Raw genomic sequence first — 22,299 nt, 5'->3', positions numbered from 1 at the left:
CATGGCCACGTCAAGGCCAAAACACATGTTGTTTTGTTAGTGACTGAAAACAAGCATAATCTCCGTTCCAGCTGGGGGTTTGTCACAATTAATTCATCACTTGTCAGCACTCTGGAATTTCTGGAAATGAAGTTTGCTATAATAATTATACGCTGTAGCAAAAGTGATCTCATACGTAATTAGTATTCATCCATGTTGTCGATGAATAGGATTATTACCAACAACGTAATAAAGTGTAAGATAGACGTGGATATAAACTTGACAGTGGGAATAAGTTAAGATGAATATCTGATATTTTAAGAATACTTAAGACGCGTTTCAGTAAATAATGTCGAGCTATAAGAAAAGAAAATACGACTACATCGTTGTCATATTGCCTTTTATATAATTGTGGCTATGCTAGTTGAGTATGGAAAAACAGAACTTCCACTCGTATTGAATTACAGACCCTGACATACTTTTATACTTTTATCAGTTAGACATTTGAAGTACCGAAATTAAATACGTAGATACGACATACTCTGATACTAGTATACATGTTCTTGACTGAATGTCACATACAATCACGGTGAGTATTTGTGCAATACTATTCAGGTGAAGGATATTTGAGATTGGAAGAAACGTGGCATGATACATAAAAAACTTATGTCCTGTTAGTCGTGCATAAAAAGTGTTAACGCTTGTGAATACGAACAAAAATCAGTGCTTTAAATTTCAAGTATATTGGATATGCCGTCTTAAATGGAGAACAAATGAAATTCAAGGGGCTAAATCGGAGAGGGATAAAGTAGGCTTGCTTCCGTTAAACACCTGATTAAAGTGAGCAAAACTAGTTTAAACATGTGATCTACTCGTTACGTTTTACTTGCGAGGCAATCTTGTTATTCACTTTTAAATAGCGCGGCTTGCTACACTGATGAAGTGAACGATTAACTCGGTCATGGCTTCCTTTGTTGGTGTTGGATGTATGTCGGGGTCGTCGATGGACGGCTTGGATATTTGTTGCGTGGAATTTACGGGCGATATTTTCACTGACCTGTGGGGCTACCGCATCCTTGCGGCCGAAACCGTTGCTTACTCTAAGCAATGGTCAGAACGCTTGCGTGACGCAGATAACCTTTCTGGTATTGAATTGATCAGATTGCATGTTGATTACGGACGATTTCAAGGGAAATGCGTGTCGACATTTATCACAAAGCACCGTTTAAATGAACGCGTGCAGTTCGTGGCATCACATGGACATTCGGTATTTCATAAGCCGCAGGAGGGCATTTCCTTCCAACTCGGAGACGGCGAGGTTACAGCGGCGATGCTTAAGGTGCCATTCGTCTGCAATTTCCGAGCCAAAGACGTAACCATTGGTGGACAGGGTGCACCATTAGTGCCCTGCGGAGAAAAATACCTGTTTAGAAACAGTGACATCTGTATCAATCTTGGTGGCATTGCAAACATTGGCATTAAAGGGATGCGTGGTTATGACATTTGCCCGTGTAACAGAATATTGAATAGTCTGGTGTTGGAGAAAGGCGGCGGACAACAGTATGACAAGGACGGTGATCTGGCGCGTTCAGGTGACATGGTACCGGAAGTGCTTGTGAAGCTTCAGAACCTTTCCTACTACCAACAAGACCCACCGAAGTCACTTTGGGTCGACTATATTGAGGAGAACGTGTTGCCAATATTAGATGTAAGTTTGATTGAATAGTTGATTGATTGGTTCATTGATGTCTATCCAGATGAAACACAAATAACAATAAATAGAAAACAATAAGTTAACACGGCATAACTGATAAATATGATAAAATAGCTGTTTTAACAAATATATTTTGTTCTATTATCACGTACTGAGTACACAAGAGACAAAATAGTGAATGCAAAACCTTATTTTTTACGACTGATCTGTACCGGAAGCGTTTAGTTTATAATTGTATTGTCATGGCCCTTTCGTTGTTGAAGTTGTTTGCGAAGTATGACGACGCAAATTATAAACATAAAACAAAACGACAGCTATAACAATTCGCCTTTGCAACGTTTAAACACCTTAAACTCATAAGAAAGTTACGCAAGTATAAACAATTGGTGTCACAAAATAATGCATTATAACAGACATATCAAATAATTTGCGTCATATGGTCATACGATACCATTTTCGCTCACCCTTAAAATGTTTATAATGTTAGCAATACGTGCCTGTTTAAGACAAATCGTGATTTATTTCATTTCTTAAAGGTAGTCAGTGTTTTGGGGTAACTGTCGCCGCGGCAGTTAATAGTGTAATTACCAGTATGGCAAAATCCGCATTTCCATTCGTCTCTATTACAAACGGTTTACAATAACATAAGTGGTATTTTTTCCAATGAACAATATGAGTTTGGTCACAGCTGGTTTCTTTACACAAAACAATGTATACAGGTCATAATCAATCTTATAACAGTGTCAGGGGCGTAGCTAGACCAGAATAGATGTGCAGCCCCCTCCCCCCGCGTAGTTTTAATGGAGAATGTGTTTTCCATTACAGATTGAAATATAATAACAACTCAAAGAAAACAAATACAATATTAAGGACACTTAAATGAAATACTGGGTTATACTTTTTGCCTCTAAATCATATACCTTTTACCTTCAGTTTTAGTGTTCAACCTTTCAATAATACCATTTTTTTGAAATCATGTGTAGACATGGGCCTACAATCCCTATCTGGAGCTACGCCAATGATACAAAGTACACATACGAGTGTATACAGGTCATAATCAATCTTATAACAGTGTCAGGGGCGTAGCTAGACCAGAATAGATGTGCAGCCCCCTCCTACATACACTCTTAATGTAGCTAACCCTAAAATAAAGGATCAGCTACTTCAGTTTAATAAATCCTACCAAATAGTCTAGTCACAAAGCGTTTGTGTATAATGCACCTATTATATATAATATATATGAATCAAATTATTCAGTACTCAAACGATATCACTGTCGTAATTTTTATTACTGGAATGATTCTCTACTCAAAGTATGCAGAAGTTTGGAATCGGACCAAATTTTAACATCGATTATCGGAGATTGAAATCGATTATCTCCATGCTGTATAAACTTCACTATTTGCATTTAGTAACTTTAAATTATTTCTGCATTTCATATTTTGAGATATCTGTTTAAAAATAAAATAAAAATCAATAATCGATTTTCAATTGATTTTCGATTATTATATCGATCACTAGTATACATGAGTGTATTAATACGTAAAACGTTTTGTAAAGTTGCAGTTAGTCTATCTGACAAAGAAAAATCAACACCTCAATTCCAATCACATATGCATGGATCCATTGGTTTGCGATTTGGTTCTCGTTTTAGAGAATAAAATTTAAAAAATAAGTGATAAACGCTGTGATGTGTGCCAGATCCCCTACATATCGGTCGAAACATAACCAGATGAAACAAGTTTGACGATAGCGATACGCAAATTGCGAAATGCGATTTAGTATGTCATTGACCTTAATCTTTGCAAAACCTTTGTTTGTTTACGTCTTACACAATTTAAGTTACAATACTTTCGATTGTGTTTCTACATTTTTGAACATGATAAATAAACTAAAGAAAGAGAACCAAATGTTTTCGTATTTAGTAAATATAATTTCACACGGCGGGTTTTGGTAAACATCATTGAGGATTACTCACTAAGCACTTATGTTTAAAGCTACTCGCTCATGTTTTTTTAAATGCACTTTTTCGTATGACAAAATCAAGTATGACAGTTCATTGAGAGTGTTGAAACAAAATTACCAAAAGCTGGAACACTTTTGCAAATGCTGATATTTGCTCAAATATCGTCTTTGATGACCACAATTTTCATTAGCGTTAACAACACTAATACTCACCTTATGTTGTTGCGTGATTGGTCGATTGACATAATAATGTGATGTTATCAATGTATTGTTAAGAGGTCATAATATCAGCCACTTTTGTCCCCGTGGGCTTGTGGTTTATGCGTCGTTTTTTTTATAGAAAAAATCTTGACTTTACTGGCGTGGGTTCGAACCCCACTTCAACCAGAATACATTTTTATACTATAACTGTATTTTTTTCTGAAATTATGATATAAAAGAGTTACATAATGCTTAAATAAGTGTTTCAGATGCATTACCGGTTAACCTTTTTTTCGTTCCAAAAACATGAGTACTTTCAAGGTGCACTCTCAAAGATTGATCGTTTTGACAACTTTTTTTTGTCTGGGAACGAGCCAAGCCAATTTATGCGAAAATGCATGGAAACCAGTGATATAAGACTGCTGACAAAAATTAGATCGCAGATGTTCATATTTAAGTTCAAAATTGATGTTTTATGCATTTATTTAAACCGTTAGTAACGCTTTTAGCCATAAAATATAAAACATAATTTTCGAACGGAAATATAAAAAATCTGCAATCTGATCTTTTGTTAGCAGTGTGATATCAATGGTTTGTAGATATTTACGCAAAAATGGGCTTATTCCAAGACAATAGAATAAAAAAAAAGTTGCCAAAACGGTAACTCAGTGAGAGTGCAGCTTTAAAGTAAAAATGCGTTCACAAACGTATCTTGACACGCTAATATATGATTATGAGTTTGTTTCATTCGGAGCCTCTTACACAATACAGAGACATATTGATGTATTTGGATTGCATTTATTGAGAATATATATTCTACTTTTGTACTTTAAAACTTGCCTTACCTGTTTCAGTGCAACAAATACAAAGTCGAAAACCTCTTGCGAACATGCACAGAGCACGTTGCGTCCATGGTAGCAGATGCTTGCTTCGAGGCCAAGCCATCCATAGCAACAACTTCCCACCATCCGAATAGGACAGTCCTGATAACGGGAGGAGGGGCGTTGAACAAATACCTTGTTGAACTGATTGGCCAATATCTGGATGCGCAAGGCTTCGAAATCGAGCAAGTCGACGAAGAAACGATTAATTTCAAAGAGGCTCTGATTTTCGCGTTCCTTGGCATGCGCTGCTTGCTCGGTGAAGACAATGTGTTCAGCGAGACTACAGGCGCCCGCCAGGACTCGGTATCTGGCAGCATTCACAGACCGCTGTCAAGTGGAAGTGCCAAGCATATTAGTTTATTACACTGAATTGTTGACATTGCTAAATTGACTAAATGATTTAAAGCGGGTGTTCAGTGTCCTGCCGAGTTGTGGTTGTAAAGGCATTCTAGTATTATTGCTGCCAAGGTCGCATCTGTTAGTTTATTATAAATTACAGGGTTCGAAGGTGACCTGACATGGGATATACCGGGCAATGGAAATTATATCGGGTGAGAGTGAAGCTCGAACAAGAACATGGTTCCCTGCGCCCCGTATATCCCATATCGGGCCACCTACTAACCCCGTAACGTATATATCACGTCGACAACCCGTTTACATGTTTATATGTTTCATCAATTCATCGAAATCGGAAAATAGACGCCATTTTGGTACGATATAAATTTGGTAACATGCAAAAATATGGGGTCACCACGTGACCAGTCCTAGACTATTGGCAATTCGTCATTTATGTTGGAGGCGTAATATACCGCAATATAGATGACACGAGCATTATGCATGAAAAAGAAATCATAAACATCAACTGCGCAATTTGTTTTTGCCAGACTGTTTTTCTGTTTGTTTGTTCAGTAACCTTGCAATGCCAATCATCACAACGCACAGTGTGAGTTTGTCTAAATGTACATTCGACTTTCAACATTTACCGCTCGATCACTGACCTTTATGAAGTAATGCAAACATGCGACACATCAGACTAACTGGAGATTAACATGTCAAGGTGATAAGTAACCATGTGTTGAACAAGTGATTGTGTCAGCGTTTCTTCAATGTTATTGGTGTAAAGTCCTTGAAACATTATGTCTTTGGCATTTAATCATGATGAAATATATTAAACCAACCACTACATATGTGTATGTATAGGTATGGCTACGTATAACTGCGTATTAAATGATTACAAAACATATCGTGAGAGATCCCTCAACATTGTTGAGTGCATGAAGTCAAGTTTCTTTAACAGCTAGCCAGCCATTATGCCTCGAAGAAGGGGTACCCCAGAATGATTTTTGCCTTTTTACGAAACTAACGAAATTTCTTAATATACAAAAATCACATCAATTTTTCTCAACCCTGGTACACGTGGACTGATAGTATAGCCCTAGATAGATGGGGCTATAAAGGAGTTACGGTCCCTGCGGCGCGGCGCGTCCTGTCGCGTTCCAAACATATTGTGTCGTATAGTTCTCAATAGGTAGTTGACTTACAACCACGAGACCTCCTAGGTATGAAAGTTGACATTGGTTATTGGGCACCTGCCATTTCTCTCACATATCCATTCGGCAAACAAGATTTTTGAATGGTCTGAGAACCTTCGTGTAGCATGTAGCATCACATTATTGCACATACACTCACGAAACTTTAAAGGTATGTCAATTAGCATGGGCTGTTGTGCACTAGCAAATTGATGTCATATATCAATTGGGCAAACATTTTTATGACCTTTGACTGAGAAAAGAATGGTCTGATTTTTGTTGTGTAGCATATAGTACAAACAATAATGCACATACATCCATGAAACTTCATGCATGTTGGTCATTATGTGCTGTTGTGCCCCAGCCATTGTTGTGTCATTTCACTCGGGCAAATTAGAGTTATAATCCTTGACTAAGTTTAAAATGTTCTAGAAAATCCTGTAGCACAGATAGCACCTACAACAATGAAACTTCATAGCAATGTTTACCGGTATTGGTTTTTGTGCAACATATACCCCACACATTTCAGTTAAATACCCAACAATAAATTTAACCATTTATGTGTCTAACAGGTGTCTGGGGATATTCTTTTTACTTTGTTTTAGGTTGTTTATGGTTGTTAAGAAAATGAATATTAGTAACAGCTAATAAACATCATTTGCTATTCTTGTAGAGGATCTCTACAAGAGTGGCACATTAATGCATTATCCATCAAATGGATATTTGATATGAAGTTATATAACACTTCAATAAATTTATGGTTTCTTTCAGAATCAATAATTTGGCCAAACTATATCAATATCCCAGCAAGCCTCGTACTTAAACTAGCGCGAGTACTTGCAGTACTGCACGTATTTATAATGATTGTAAGCCGCGGTTTTAAATACGGTCATACATCACTTCAACTATTTTAAACCCTCTATACAATGACAATAAAGTTATGATGTTTATTTTTATGTAAAATGAGCACATGCGTTATTTATTATCTATAAATGAATTGACGGTAAAATAGTTGTCACTCACTCATACCAACGATACAATGGAAACTACAGGGGCAATCAAAATATTTACAGACACGATGATCAGTTTGGTATCGGGATCATTCGGAACTCCTCGGCCATTTTCTATCGAAACAACTTTGGATGTATGCCGGTACATCAGTAGAAGTAGTTCGTAATATTTTGAATTATATCATTAATTAAATGAAGTGTTTAAGCTTGTATATGTTTATCTAAATTCAAATTGATAACCAGTGAATCATGTTAATATAATGCAAACATAATAAAGATTACCAAGAGTTAAGTCATTAAGTTTAATTGCTAAATTGAGATTACCGCGCGATCTACTTGCAGCGTAGTTAGAGTGTACCGATTTCTGACAATGAAAACCGTCCATATACATCCGAGGTTGTTTCGATAGAAATCGGCCGAGGTTTTCCGAATGGTATTAGGATTTGAGCTAGCGAGAGTCCTGTCTGTGCGTCGTTACTTGATTAGTGCTGCGTCTAGCAAAAAGGTTTCAAACAAAAACGTTATTGTCATTACATATCGTTCAGGGCTTGTATTCATTACTGGTCTTAATTGGATCAAACAACGATGTAGCTAATCGGATTACTTGTTATAAATAATTTACTAATAGTGTGAATGTAGTCAATGATGTATGACCCTAAGGTAAACATAAGTTGCACACTGGATACAACCACCGGCATATGCTGAATCTAATGTCGTTATTTTTTAGCCAAATCCACTGGTTCTTTTTATGTGATTTTTAAGGTTAAATATAATTTGTTTGTCTTGATGTGTATGAAAGAGAACAATAAAATATGATTAAATGAATACCCGTTGAATAGGAATTTCTTTCGCTTGTGGATGTAAGAAATTAGGAATGAAGACTCAGACACTAAATGTATAATACAAATGCATTGAAAAAAAATCATTCAATTTGGAAATGACATATTGATAAAGCTTAATTTGAGATTCGGAATTGTTGGTGTTGTTGTTGCTGTTGTTGTTGTTGCTTTTGTATGTATATATATGTGTGTGTGTGTGTGTGTGTGTGTGTGGGTGGGTGTTATTGCGTGCGTGCGTGCGTGTGTGTGTGTGGCGGGGTGGGAGTTTGGGGTGGGGTGTTATCGGAACATAGCGACATTTAGTCCAATATACGGTCGACAGGATTCATCGACGATGTTTACAGAAATATCCATTAACGCAAATCATGAAATGTTTTACTTAATCATATACTGTACATATATTTCGTACGTTTTTCTGCTGAAATATTTTAGAACAATCAAACGTTCAGCAGACGTATAATTTATCTCTTTAAATGTATGTTTGATCAGCCCTTTTGTCTGGCCAAATATCTTGCCTCTTTACTTAATCAAAGTTCTAACGCATCACTTAAGAGTTGTATTGATTTCATAAAGACGCACGGGGGGTTGGACATTTACTTTATGGGTTTTTGAAGTTCAGTATCAACTATCAAGAGTGGAGAAAGTAAACAATGAAATAGCAAAGATAATAATAATAAAAAAATCAGCGATCGAATGATGTCCCCCACCCCCCTTGAAAATCACTCGCTAAGTACGGAAAACACGCATGCTCAGAGGGTTTGAGTTAGCGTTGAATTATGATTCTCTACCCGTTCAAAGCACTGTGTGCGGAAAACAGCACCGTTGTTGAATTCCATTTATAATGCTTCAAAACATTTAACCTATCTATTTATTCAGATTTATCTAAGAGGTCACTCCTACCAACGATCTAGCATAAACTAACTATGAATAATTAACTGCTGTTTAAAAATGTCAGAATATCTCGAAATAGTATATATAATTTTAGGTTAAATGCCACTAAATGTAGCCCAGATTTTATGACACCAAAGCAGGAGTTCATTCCTATCAAATGATCGTGAATATTACAGCATCAGTTGCAGTGGTGCAGTGGTGTTCTTTGCAACGGGGACATTGTAAAGATTGGATGAAAGATTCAAAACTTCACACAACGATTCAAATACAAAAACCCCAACTTGATGGATACCCCAATACTCATGATACCTATTATGGTGTTGTATAGTGATACAAAGATTTAAACATTTAATTGAACATGCATCATATGTGCATTCGTAGTTTCTAAATAGTTGCAGAACGTTGACTATTGTATAAACATTAATACGTCTATGAAGGAAAATTAATCATGATTCATAAACAACACAATGTCCAAAGTAGTTCACTCCCTTCGCTTACATTAAGCTAGGACGAGTGTTTTACATAACAAACATTTCATGTATATCGTGCCCTAATATAGGCGTCATGTACAAACACGAATTAAAATAAAGCCAGCAACGTTTATACTGTGCCTTTGCGCAATTAAAGATATTGAACAGACGGTTGAAAGCCAGTGCACGAAATCGATTTTTTTTTTAAAAAGCCAGCAACGTTAACTCAACAATTAAAGATAATGAACAGACGGTAGAAAATCAGGTCATATATAGATTTCCTTTTTAACTTCCTCTTTCGATATCTCTGTTATTTCTTATTATGTATACCTTTGATTATACTTCCGCTTGCGTTGTTAAGTATTATTAGCGCATATCGTGATGGACAAGTCAACAGTTCTTTAAGTTCTCTTCTCAACAAACTGAGGTGAGTTCCATTTGCTTTGTTTTCTTTGGGACTGTACGTCTCTATCTTGTGGAGGACGAATTCCAGTGGATACCAGAGAAGATCTTGACCGTAGTATTTTAACTGAGAAATTTAAGCTGAATTTGAACTGAACGGTACTATTGAGAAGCAAAGAATAGCACTTACAAAGTTACGTTCGTCTTGACCCCGGCTTGGTATTAAGACTGGTCGATGGAGAAACGTACCAAGAGAAGAACGGTTATGCGCTACATGTAATAAGTTAGAACACGAATACCATTTGTTATTTGAGTGCATATTGTATAATGATATACGAATTCAATACATCAAGAGATACTATATATATAAAGACCAAGTATGTTTAAAACTATTCAGTTCTTAAAATCCAGAAACGCAAATGTTGTGAGGAAATTAGCTGTATTCATATTTAATGCTTTTGAAATAAGAAAGTCACATACCCAAATCCAGGTCAATTAAGGGATACCTAAGTTGCCTTCATGCTGGTTGACCAAAATATATAACCATTTTAGTAATGCACCAGTCAATTGTAACCACGGCCCCCAGGTCCGGGGGCATACGGGAATAGCGGGGGAAATGGGCCGTGTTTTTACCTTTCAGGTGGCCCCGCAGTGCCGGGTGAATGCGGTGGTTTTGTCTTCTCTTTAAATATAGCGGGGAATGGGCCTTACCTAGGGTCCCTGGGGTGCGGGGGCATTTGGCGGGGATTTTACCATCTGTTCGTTCCCGCTATTCCCCGGACCTTGGGGGGGGGGGGGCGTGGTTACAATTGACTGGTGCATAACATGTTTATTCACTATTAATAGTCATGAACATCATATTATTATCAGATTGGTATACTCAATTGAGATAAAGCTGCTGTCTTGTGATATGTCTATTTGTTTAATAATTTATTTTATTTTATTTACGAACAGGTATTTCTTAATTTTGATCATTTGTCATTTGCCCTTAATTGGATAATTTATGTTTTTTCAACGTAAGTAAAACCTATAATAGGCATACAACAGAGAAAGATTTCATAGCTGATATATTTAGAAAAGTATATTGAATTATACAGATACAGATATGTTAACATTGTGATATAGATAAACCTATTTATAAATACGCTCCATCATACATGCATATATAAGCCATTGTATTACATTAATTTGATCATATTGGCCTATTTCAAATGTGTAGTGTGTTGTATTGATAATTTTATAATTGTAAATAATATTTTTTTTGAAAAAAACTTTCTTCTTTTTCTTCTTCTTCTTCTACTTCTTCTATACTTTGAAAATAATATGAAAACAAATACATTGTACTTGACTGTTTATAGCATGAACATTAAAATTAAGTCTTAACTGTTTTAGTAACAAGACGCACACTGAATTATAATTTACTTAAATGGATAAAAGTGAAGTGAAAACATGGTTTCCAATTTGATTTGTTTTGTTGTTATAGACTGTAGCGAATGTTTAAACTCTATGACACCTTCAGTAAGCCGTATGACATTCACACAATGAATGACCAAAATTGTCACTAGAATAAATGTAATTTCAGTTGCAAAACATTTTTGACACAAACAATTCAATTACTTGTTTACAGGTCAGTTTGACATTTCCAGTTTTCATAATGGGCAACTGTTTTTCTCGTGCTAATGTCAGTCCCAGAGAACAAAACAAGAACTCTGGCAAACCAGGCAGGAGTGAATCTGATGAGCCCGCAGGATATGTGGGTAGAAGCATCAACTCAGTAAATATCGACCCAAACGCGGTTAGTAGCCTGAAAGGAATTTCACCTAACGAGGAGACTAGACGCACTGGCTCGGCAAATAGGTTAGTAACTATCTATATACCATTCTGTGAAACAGGGAGATGACGGAATCGAAATATAATTTGGCGATATGTTTTCCGTAATTTAAGCAAACAACTGAATGACCGATGTCTTGAAACCTATTTTGATGTTCTAAATTCTGTAGATGTTTGTAGTTTGCCACTCAGTGGATCCCGATATTAAGTCTCTTGAATCCTAGTACTAGACGTTAGTAGCTCGTTACTCAGTATTACGTTTCTTGAACTCTAACATACTTGTCTAAACTTTGTAGATGTTAGTAGATCGTCACTCAGTATTACGTTTCTTGAACTCTAACATACTTGTCTAAACTTTGTTGATGTTAATTGCTCGCAACTCAGTAGATTCCTATATAACAGCTCTAGAATCCTAGTACCCTAGTCTAAGCTCTGTATATGTTAGTTGCTTGCCGCCACTGAAAATTACGTTTCTTGAACTCTAACATACTTGTTTAAGCTCTGTATATGTTAGTTGCTTGCCATTCAGTATTAAGTTTCTGGAACTCTAGCATACTTGTCTAAACTTTGTAGATGTAAGTTGCTCGCCACTCATTAATACGTTTTTGGAACTCTAGCATACTTGTCTAAACTGTGTAGATGTCAGTTGCTCGCCACTCATTAATACGTTTTTGGAACTCTAGCATACTTGTCTAAACTGTGTAGATGTCAGTTGCTCGCCACTCATTAATACGTTTTTGGAACTCTAGCATACTTGTCTAAACTGTGTAGATGTCAGTTGCTCGCCACTCATTAATACGTTTTTGGAACTCTAGCATACTTGTCTAAACTGTGTAGATGTCAGTTGCTCGCCACTCATTAATACGTTTTTGGAACTCTAGCATACTTGTCTAAACTTTGTAGATGTTAGTATCTCGTCACTCAGTAGATTCCTGTATAACATCTCTAGAATTCTAGTTGCTAGTCTAAACCCCGAAGATGTTAGTAGCTCGCCAATCAGTTGATGACATTTTTTTCGGTCATGCTATAAATATTGTAAATGGAATGAAACCTATTTTAACTAACTAAATCACATCGTCGTGAAAAATTAATGTTTTTAACAGTATGAATATTTTGATTTTGATTTTTAATATTACGTTGAATTGACGTTTTATATTTTAAGGCTCGACATAATAAGTTGTAACACAATATGATGCACCCCTTTATTATTAATGCAGACCGGAAAGGAATGCCACTATCATTTGGAAGAAATGTGTAAATTTATCTATTTTTAGATCGTCCACGCCAACAAGCTCGTCAGAGATCCCCGTAACAATGTATGTATCTAGCTGCATGATATGAAATGTCCAATAACAAATGCTATGGTTATTGAAACATACATGCATTATTCATTTGCAAAATCACACCATTAAATGATCTTATTTTTTTTAACATTTCCAATTAGAGATGAGGGCAAAAACGAGATCACTACTGTACCGAATAAATTATTGAAAAACAAGAAAAAGAAAGGTAAAAGGTAAGATCATTATACGCAATCATGTTTTCTTTGTCGTCCTGTAAAGTTATAAATATCTTGAATTATTTTAGATGACTAGGGATCATGTTTATGTCAAATTTTTAAAGACAAACGTATTTGACTGAATGGTTTTTAATTGGCAATCTCAGGTTGAATTGACGATTTTTTAACAAGTTGATTATTTTAATGCTGTGACACTGTATCTGGTATCCCTCCATTTTTAATGCAGGCCAGAATCGGAAATATGTCAATGCAGGACGCAAATAGCAGATCTACATTCAACAGTTCAAAGACTTACGGAAGAAAACCAGTCACTATTGAATAGGTGTGGTATGTTTTTAAACATAAACCTACAATTTCTCACAAATAAACAACATGTCGCAATATCAATACAATTCTAAACAATACAATTATAAAACAAAATGAATATATGACATTATTATGATTGGTATATGCATATGCGGTTTCAGACTGAGTGCAGCACTTGGAGCAAAAATGTCAGACAACAACCCCGACATCACCGATCTTAGCGATCCAAATAGACCAACAAAGCTTGCCGAAATGTTTTCGGAACTCTACGACAATGAATGGACAGAAGCATACGATGTACTTACCGAGAAGGACACACAAGAAAAACAAGATGCATGCAAGAACTTGTTAAAGATATTTGTGGTAAAATGCTATAGACTGTGATTACTATTCATTTATAAATGAAACAATTTACTAAATTAAGTGAGCGAAAATAAGATCTGGTCATAAGCCACGCTGGTTACATTTGTTAAGCTCGTATTTAAAATCATATCACGTTGCCTAGAATTTGAACCACCCGATATCTCTGAATGAAAATTAAAGCATACAAACATTTTGTTTTCAGGATATTTATGTTCAATGTAGACAAAAGGCTGACGCTGATTTGAACGAGTTAAACACAGTTTTGAAACTATTCCAGGTAATATTCATCAGCGAATGAAATGTTGACTCACCTGTCATTCGTTATTTGTGTTTGGTAATATCAATTAATGGTCACAAAAAAGACGTATATAATTGATTTATGTATAAGATTTGGTACCAAATAATGTAATCATGATCATATCCAGACAAGCCCAGCAAATTCAAGAGGATTAAACTTATGCTCTTCAAGTTTTAAACTTACGCCCCATCTAACACGAATAAATGGAGCCGCTAATAATATTTTTTATTTAAGGAAAAGTATTATCTTACGAGATTATTCGTGCCAGAAAAGGTTAAAGCATTACCTTATAATGCTGGTAAGTGGATAGACTTATGTAGCCTTTTACAAATTACAGATGCCTGAGCCATCTACCCAACTTGTCAAACAGATGAAAGACAATCGGAAGAAGCATTATGAAACTGCCGTTAAAGAATTCAGAAAGGTATACATTTCACGCTCAAGTGCGTACATGTAGAGTTAAAATGTGAACAATTTGTATTGAGACCTAAGTTTATTAAGAGACGGAATCACGTTGGAAATCTAAAACTGTATCAAGGCAATGGTTTGTGTATATTGTGCGTTAAATATTTTTATAACGTTACATAACCCCTTTGAACTTTCTTTCCAGGAGCTACGACCAACTATCAAGAAACAATTTGAAACAAAAGAACAAAGAAAATGTCTCAAACCATTCTTTGAAAAATGCATAACAATCTGCTGGTTGATGGCTGTTCAAGACCCGCCTGTGTACGTAGATAAAAACATCGATAAAAGAGGGGAGATTCTTGACACCAGCATATATAGGATTTATACTATATCCGGGAAAACCATTGATTACATTGTTTGGCCTGTGTTGTACCTTACTGAAGGTGGAAACATTTTGGTGAAAGGAGTTGCACAAGGACAGACAGAGATGGTGAGTGAAAACGAACACATGACGTCAGCGCAGACGACGGTACTAACAGAAACTCAAACGGATGTAACATCAACGAAGTTATGAAATACGTCGAAGAAGATACACATTTATAACATGCAATGCACAAACACTGTCAAAATAAGGAGCCACTCGCTACAAGCAATAGAGGTGATACCTAAATGATTATGGAGAAGGAACATGTCATCGAAACATGCCTTGAAGCCGAAGTGAAGATGTCACAAATAACATAAAAAAACAGGCAATAAATGTAAATCAAACATTAAAAAACAAGAGTATCCAGTCAGTGACAAAGAATCGTCGTCTTCGAACACATCAGGTGACTAAATTGTTAAAGTAAAGGAATCCAATTCTCCAGAACTCATTCCTATAACCTCCAGTCAAACACCCACAAGAAATCGAAATAAGAAACCTACGTAAACGGAGGATGACAATAAGGCAAACAGCTTATCTACAAACGGAAAGCCCAAGCAAAACAATAATTAGAAACCAAAGCAAAAGAAAACATGATAAACATTTTGAAAAATATATATTAAAGTGGGTTAATCTTTTACCTATCACCAATCATTTAATAATTTTTGCGCTTCCTGCTATTAAATACACGGTTACAATCTTGTTATCAGTAATTAATATTTTCCATAAATGCATTATTTAGTATGTAGTTAAAGGTTTATCAGTCAAAATTGATGTTTGTTATACATGTGTATGTATTGATTTTGAATAAGAATGTCACTTTAAAACCTTTGTTTTTGAATGTGGCTAGAAGTTAAAATCAGGCCACTGCAGCTTACGCATCAGTTTCAGAAGAAACGTCAAATTGTGTTTGTCTTTCACTTTAACGCCCAAAGTTTGAAAATCTGGAAAGCTTCTATTTTCAAAATATTGGTTTGAGGAGAATCAGTCATTATCAAAATGGAAAAAATGAGATGAAATATATGTCCTTTATTCCATTTGCACGCTATCCGCATGCATAAAAACAAGCTGTTGCATCTATTCAATCTGTTTATCCCGGCATATTCATCCGATCCATATTCGCGCGTAATCTCACAGTGAACGATTTGCGAAGATGTGGACCAAAGCCAGACAGGGTTTGGGTTGAAAAAACACTTAGGAAAAATGACAAAAACTTATTTTAAGGAAAAGAAGTAATGAGCCGAAATGCAGAAAATCATGATCGTAAACGGGATGCAAACAATAAAACGTTTTAATCTGTCCTTGTTTAATTTGAACGATTGTTCTATAAAACATTCTAAAAAGACCTTTATTGGGTATCGGATATTTATAGCTGTAATTTAGGAACAAATTGCTGCTATTGAAATTAAAAATACCCATTCAGTACCCCCGTGTTTTCAGCGCTTTGTTTTTTGTCAAAGTGGTCCCTGGTGTGTTTAACTTCCGAATTTAATATTTGACATTTGTTTAATGACCGAAACAGTCAGAAAGCAGGTATGTGCATGAAACGTGCATTTAATGTGCTATAACCGATCATTTTGCATACTTTGAAATGCTAATGAACGCTTTGATATAAATCAATTTGAAATGTTCGACACAGTGGTGATTTATGAATACAGGGAAGACCCATATACATATATACGTTTCTGGTCATTATGGTCAAATGTGAAGTGTTATGATACTTTTTTCCAAGAGTTTAACATGAATTTGTTTTAGACAAAGCATTTAAAATAGGGGCGCACGCCAGATGCGCCCGGCTATCAATCCGCAAAAGAGATATGTAATGATATTACTTTATATGTAAGCGAGTACCTAAATAAATAACTTCCTTGATCAGATTGGTACGGGAGGTGTTTGTTAGAGAGAGGTGAATGAACGTGCCTTCTGTTACTGCCGTTCTTAGTTCATGGTGAGGACAAAGATGAGGAGTTTAAACTGTTTCTGCTGTTGCAAAAACAAAGAAGAATCATCCGAACAACAGTGCATTACGTCTAATGTGTCTGATAAGGAGACGGAAGACGATGATCAGCATTCATTGTAAGTTAACATACACTCTTTTTCTTCACAAACTTAGGAATAAATAAGAACTGAGGTAGCACTGAATTTAAGCTTGAAGTTCAATTTTTCATTTCATACGTTCTTTTCAATAATCAACGATATCAGTATGGCAAGAAAGGGTTACAGTCCGACTGATTATAGGTACAGTAATATTACCTTTGTTATTGCATAATAACTTCTGATAGAATAATTAATGGAAATGGTAAAGTTATTCGTGAGGATTTATGTTATTAAACTAATTAAATAGTGTTTAACATCTTAACTATGATTGTCCGGTTAGCGCAGTGGTTAGCGCACTCGCGTCTCACCAAGGCGACCCGGGTTCGATTCCCGGCCTGGCGCATGTGAGTTTGGTTAGTGGTCACCAAGCCGGACAAGTGGGTTTTCTCCGGGTACTCCGGTTTCCCCCACATCACAAGACCACACTCTAGCGCAACATCGTGCCAACGAGAGCGACTTAGTATAAGCTATCATAGCTTCCTTCACAATTGTTGTAAAATATATAATGGTTAATTGTTAAAGTAACTATGATAACTAATTAATTAATGTTCAACATCTTTCCATGAAAACAATATGGTCATCATGGCTGCCATTCATCAAATACAAGCTGTGATTTTTTATTCAACAAACAAAACAAAAATACAACAACACAATTTTTAATGTGGTAAAGTAAATCAATCCAACACATATATCAATAAAAACAATATTTTACCTTAATAAGCAACAAAGCAAATAATATGCCAACAACTCTATAAACCATGTTGAAAATGAAAAAAACAAACCCACAAATATTCATCATACTTCAGTTTCTTACGCGTACATGTTTCAATTGTATAACTGAAACATGTTTGATTGAAATAGGCCTGCCTTGGTAGTAAACAAAAATGAACAATTTTATAACTTTTGTGCTTTATTAGCGGTGTCTATGCAAATTAAACTTTCGCCTAGCTGTGCCAGACTCGAACGTTTAATTTCCATAAACCAATTCACGTATCAATACGGTATACTTCGTCTATACCTAAACCATTATCGTCTAAACTGATCTATACCTAAACCATTATCGTCTAAACTGATGCATCAGTGACGGTCATTTTGAAATGTTATTATAATAAGTAACCAAATTATTAGTATGCATTGGCTGTAACTTGAGTAAGGAGTTAAATATAAATGTTATTGCACTTTAGCTTAACGTTCTGTTATCGGATTTTACAAACTACCGGTGTTATCAATTGGTAGATTCTTAATTCAGTGTGTTTGCGATGTCACAGTATCTGATAAGTTATCATGCTCATTTTGCGATGTTTTTGTGACATGAGATTTGATCAATCAACGTAGAAGGGCAAACAGTCGAAAAATTATGAGTGAGATGTATATATAATAAGATATGAAACAATGCTTTAGAATTTGTTGACCATGTACGTTTTTAATATGCAGACGACATACATGTATTGAGTACCTCTATTTACCTGTAATACTTTAATACGTTATTAAAAGAGGGTTGTTTCATTCCGGGACAATAGCCTTACGTACGGCGCAACATCACAAACAACGTCGCCAATCGAGAAAATATCGTCTGATAAAGAAAAACCAGCCTGGGGATGGCCTTTTAGGAAGCGGTTGTATTTTATCCTTTTCCGAAGGGTGGAATTTATATTTCTTTTACAATCTATCAGTCTGTCGAATATTGTAATTATTGCGATGCCTCAGTATTGCATACTCTATCATATATTTGTGACATGAGATTGGATAAATAAGGCGCCAGTCGAGAAAATACCTTCTCATAAGGAAAGAGCTTCTCGGATATAGCTTCTTTGAAAATGTCCGAAAAGCGTCATTTTATACGCGCATTGTCAGATTGTTCCCTCATTCGTCCGTGTGTCTGTCCATTGCAACATATCGTAAACAAGAACTTAGGATGGGATTTCAATTAAACTTTACAGAGTTATAGAGCACCGTGTGAATTTGTGTCAAGCATAAAATAATTGCCCTTATCTCGAAAGTAAAGTTCACACGTCCGTGTGTCCATTCGTTGCAACATATCGTAAGCAAGAACTTTGAACTGGATTCCTTTTAAACTTTACAGAGTTATAGAGCACCGTGTGAAGTATCGTCAAGCATAAAATAATTGCCCTTATTTCGATAGTATAGTTTACACGTCCGTGTGTCCATTCGTTGCAACATATCGTAAGCAAGAATTTTGAATGGGATTCCATTTAAACTTTACAGAGTTATAGAGCACCATGTGAAGTTTTGTCAAGCATAAAAAAATTGCCCTTATCTCGAAAGTAAAGTTCACACGTCCGTGTGTCCATTCGTTGCAACATATCGTAAGCAAGAATTTTGAATGGGATTCCATTTAAACTTTACAGAGTTATAGAGCACCGTGTGAAGTTTTGTCAAGCATAAAATAATTGCCCTTATCTCGAAAGTAAAGTTCATACGTCCGTGTGTCCATTCGTTGCAACATATCGTAAGCAAGAATTTTGAATAGGATTCCATTTAAACTTTACAGAGTTATAGAGCACCGTGTGAAGTTTTGTCAAGCATAAAATAATTGCCCTTATCTCGAAAGTAAAGTTCATACGTCCGTGTGTCCATTCGTTGCAACATATCGTAAGCAAGAACTTTGAATGGGATTCCTTTTAAACTTTACAGAGTTATAGAGCACCGTGTGAAGTTTTGTCAATCATAAAATAATTGCCCTTATCTCGAAAGTAAAGTTCATACGTCCGTGTGTCCATTCGTTGCAACATATCGTAAGCAAGAATTTTGAATAGGATTTCATTTAAACTTTACAGAGTTATAGAGCACCGTGTGAAGTTTTGTCAAGCATAAAATAATTGCCCTTATCACCAAAGTAAAGTTCATACGTCCGTGTGTCCATTCGTTGCAACATATCGTAAGCAAGAACTTTGAATGGGATTCCTTTTAAACTTTACAGAATTATAGAGCACCGTGTGAAGTTTTGTCAAGCATAAAATAATTGCCCTTATCTCGAAAGTAAAGTTCATACGTCCGTGTGTCCATTCGTTGCAACATATCGTAAGCAAGAACTTTGAATGGGATTCCTTTTAAACTTTACAGAATTATAGAGCACCGTGTGAAGTTTTGTCAAGCATAAAATAATTGCCCTTATATCGAAAATACATTCAAATAAAAAAAATAATGTTTACACCATATAGATAATTAGCATGTCTCTTTCAAAACATATTCGTAACGTGTGAAGAAAAAGCTTCGAAGGATTTGGACCAATTAAGAGAAATGTTGAAAGAGTTTCAGTCAGTAAGAATATACTATTTTTATTTATAAACATGAGTGAGCGAATGCTCGTGAGCCTGCAGAAAATTGTATTAAACCTGGAATAGTTTTATTACCTCTTTTGGCTTTCTTAACACTTAAATGATTTCATTGGTGAATACTCATTAATTGATGTATATATTTGCCAATTAATGGTAATTTTGGCACATTAGATCCAACCAAATGTTAAACCCGGTTCATACACTTGGATGCTGAAGGTGTGGTACGGAAAAGGTGGAAATTGTAGAACATTAAATATAATCTCTGTTTATTACATTGTCATGTGATTTTTATCGGAATTGATTATTTGACATTATATAAGTTTGCACACATTTATCAGTAAACAGCACCGTTACTTTCGTATAGTAAATGTATAATAAATGTATTTATCCGAATTTTTAAGGGTACAACCGAAACTTTGAAAAGGCTGAAAGATAACAGAAAGAAATCCTCGATGATACCCAAGGATCAGATAAGGGCTGTAAGTTATTTATCTTTGCATTTGTTTATTTGTTGACTTGTGTTTTATTTAAAAAAAAAGCTATATATAATTTGTTTTCATGTTTTACTAGATATTGGACGGTCGTTTTGCCGAGAATAAACAAGCAATCAAAATAGCAGAGACGTTTATCAACGAAAGTGTTGAGCTTTGCTGGCTAATGGCTGTACAAGACCCACCAGTTTATGTGGACAGTAATGTCAACAAGTGCCTGTGTTGTTTCTCATAACAGACGGTCCTTTGTTATCGAAAGGCATAGCACAGGGATTGGTTGAAGAAAGACAAAGTGAAGAGAGCCCAACAATGAAAGAAGATTGTGGTAAAGAAACTCCTTCTGAGAGCACAAAACTTTAGAGCCAAGGTGTTTGGATTCATTTTCTACTAGAAATGAAATTACATTAAATATCACCGTACTAAGGCGGTACCTAACAATCCTTAATAAACTTACCTAGTTATTTATATAGTATATATGAACTGTGTTATTTGTGAAGTTTTGCGCTGTTGATCCATGATTCTTGTTTGTTTTTGCGTCTATGTCTTTGGCGTTTACCCTGTGCCATTAAACGGGGTTTATCTATAAACGTTTGGCTACTGAATTTGTTTTGTAGTTTTCCATATAAATATTATCTTATTAATTTATACTACATTGATTAGTTTTTTTACACAAACGTTCAATTATCTTTTTCAAAATATAAATGTTAATGTATTCAACATTATGCTATGTTTTGAATTTTGAATCTACTTATTGTTAACTTATTTATTACAGTAAATTCTTTGACAAAATAAACGTAAGAAATATCCGTTGTTATACCACGGCATATTTCTCAGAGATTTGGGGAAATTGGGCATTGGTTACCATAACTAATCAAAGGTTCAGATTAGTTTAAGCAACATTTTATCATTATGCATATTGTGAGAGCAATGGCTGGCGCAAAGTTTACAACAAACAAGGTCGGAAATGCTTTCTTCAAAAAGATAACTAAGGCAAAGCAGATAAAATGCAAAAAATCCTTGGCTTTGATAGTTGGAGACATGGGGAAGTGTTCGGAAAGTGAAATGGCCTCTTTTTTGACAACTATTGATAACAATGAGCTTCGATAAACGTAAACTAACACCTTTGAATGTTGTAGCAATTATAGTGTAGCACTTAATATTGCTATCAATGAACAGTTTCTATCAAACTACGACAGCTAGCTTTTAGTTGTTTAATAGTTAAGCCAGATTCCCGGAAATGCCTACGAATGTACGATATTTCAAATATGCATGTTATTACCCGTTTTAAAATTGTAGCCATTCCTAATGTCTTGAATGCCGTTTTCGTCAAGTACAAATCATCTCTTATGAACATTGTATCCAATTGTACAAATAAAGGAAAAT

The 22,299-nt window shown here is 35.4% G+C and overlaps 2 protein-coding genes and 1 long non-coding RNA gene across 4 annotated transcripts; all 3 read left to right on the top strand.

Annotated features, from left to right (window-relative positions):
* Positions 1-65: 65 nt before the first annotated feature.
* Positions 66-5,986, top strand: LOC128227071 (anhydro-N-acetylmuramic acid kinase-like). The gene is made up of 2 exons (XM_052937273.1): positions 66-1,687; positions 4,714-5,986. Exons 1-2 carry the CDS (start codon positions 941-943, stop codon positions 5,110-5,112), a joined length of 1,146 nt encoding a protein of 381 aa, XP_052793233.1. The 5' UTR covers positions 66-940; the 3' UTR covers positions 5,113-5,986.
* Positions 5,987-9,780: 3,794 nt separating this feature from the next.
* Positions 9,781-15,731, top strand: LOC128227070 (uncharacterized). 2 transcript variants are annotated; one of them, XM_052937270.1, is made up of 9 exons: positions 9,781-9,909; positions 11,512-11,741; positions 12,989-13,030; positions 13,159-13,230; positions 13,460-13,555; positions 13,701-13,902; positions 14,105-14,179; positions 14,538-14,624; positions 14,811-15,731. In XM_052937270.1, the coding sequence occupies exons 2-9, from the start codon at positions 11,539-11,541 to the stop codon at positions 15,180-15,182; spliced, it is 1,149 nt and encodes a 382-aa protein (XP_052793230.1). In that variant the 5' UTR covers positions 9,781-9,909; positions 11,512-11,538; the 3' UTR covers positions 15,183-15,731. The 2 variants fall into 2 exon arrangements, with proteins under 2 accessions (XP_052793230.1, XP_052793232.1); XM_052937272.1 differs by lacking the exon at positions 12,989-13,030.
* A 1,152-nt stretch (positions 15,732-16,883) lies between these two features.
* Positions 16,884-21,554, top strand: LOC128227069 (uncharacterized). The gene is made up of 3 exons (XR_008259762.1): positions 16,884-17,105; positions 20,827-20,904; positions 20,996-21,554. It is a non-coding gene; the product is annotated as an uncharacterized LOC128227069 (long non-coding RNA).
* Positions 21,555-22,299: the final 745 nt, after the last annotated feature.

This window comes from Mya arenaria, chromosome 3 (assembly GCF_026914265.1).
Source record: "Mya arenaria isolate MELC-2E11 chromosome 3, ASM2691426v1".
Taxonomy (NCBI): Eukaryota; Metazoa; Mollusca; class Bivalvia; order Myida; family Myidae; genus Mya; species Mya arenaria.
This window is presented reverse-complemented; position numbering and strand designations above follow the sequence as displayed.

What these genes read in the sequence shown, in the direction of transcription:
- LOC128227071 (XM_052937273.1), top strand. Translation starts at nt 941, where the DNA reads ATGGCTTCCTTTGTTGGTGTTGGATGTATGTCGGGGTCGTCGATGGAC. An exon ending in ACGTGTTGCCAATATTAGAT is followed by an intron (nt 1,688 to 4,713) that starts GTAAGTTTGATT and finishes TACCTGTTTCAG; the next exon opens with TGCAACAAATACAAAGTCGA.
- LOC128227070 (XM_052937270.1), top strand. Translation starts at nt 11,539, where the DNA reads ATGGGCAACTGTTTTTCTCGTGCTAATGTCAGTCCCAGAGAACAAAAC. An exon ending in TCAGAGATCCCCGTAACAAT is followed by an intron (nt 13,031 to 13,158) that starts GTATGTATCTAG and finishes ATTTCCAATTAG; the next exon opens with AGATGAGGGCAAAAACGAGA. An exon ending in CCGTTAAAGAATTCAGAAAG is followed by an intron (nt 14,625 to 14,810) that starts GTATACATTTCA and finishes CTTTCTTTCCAG; the next exon opens with GAGCTACGACCAACTATCAA.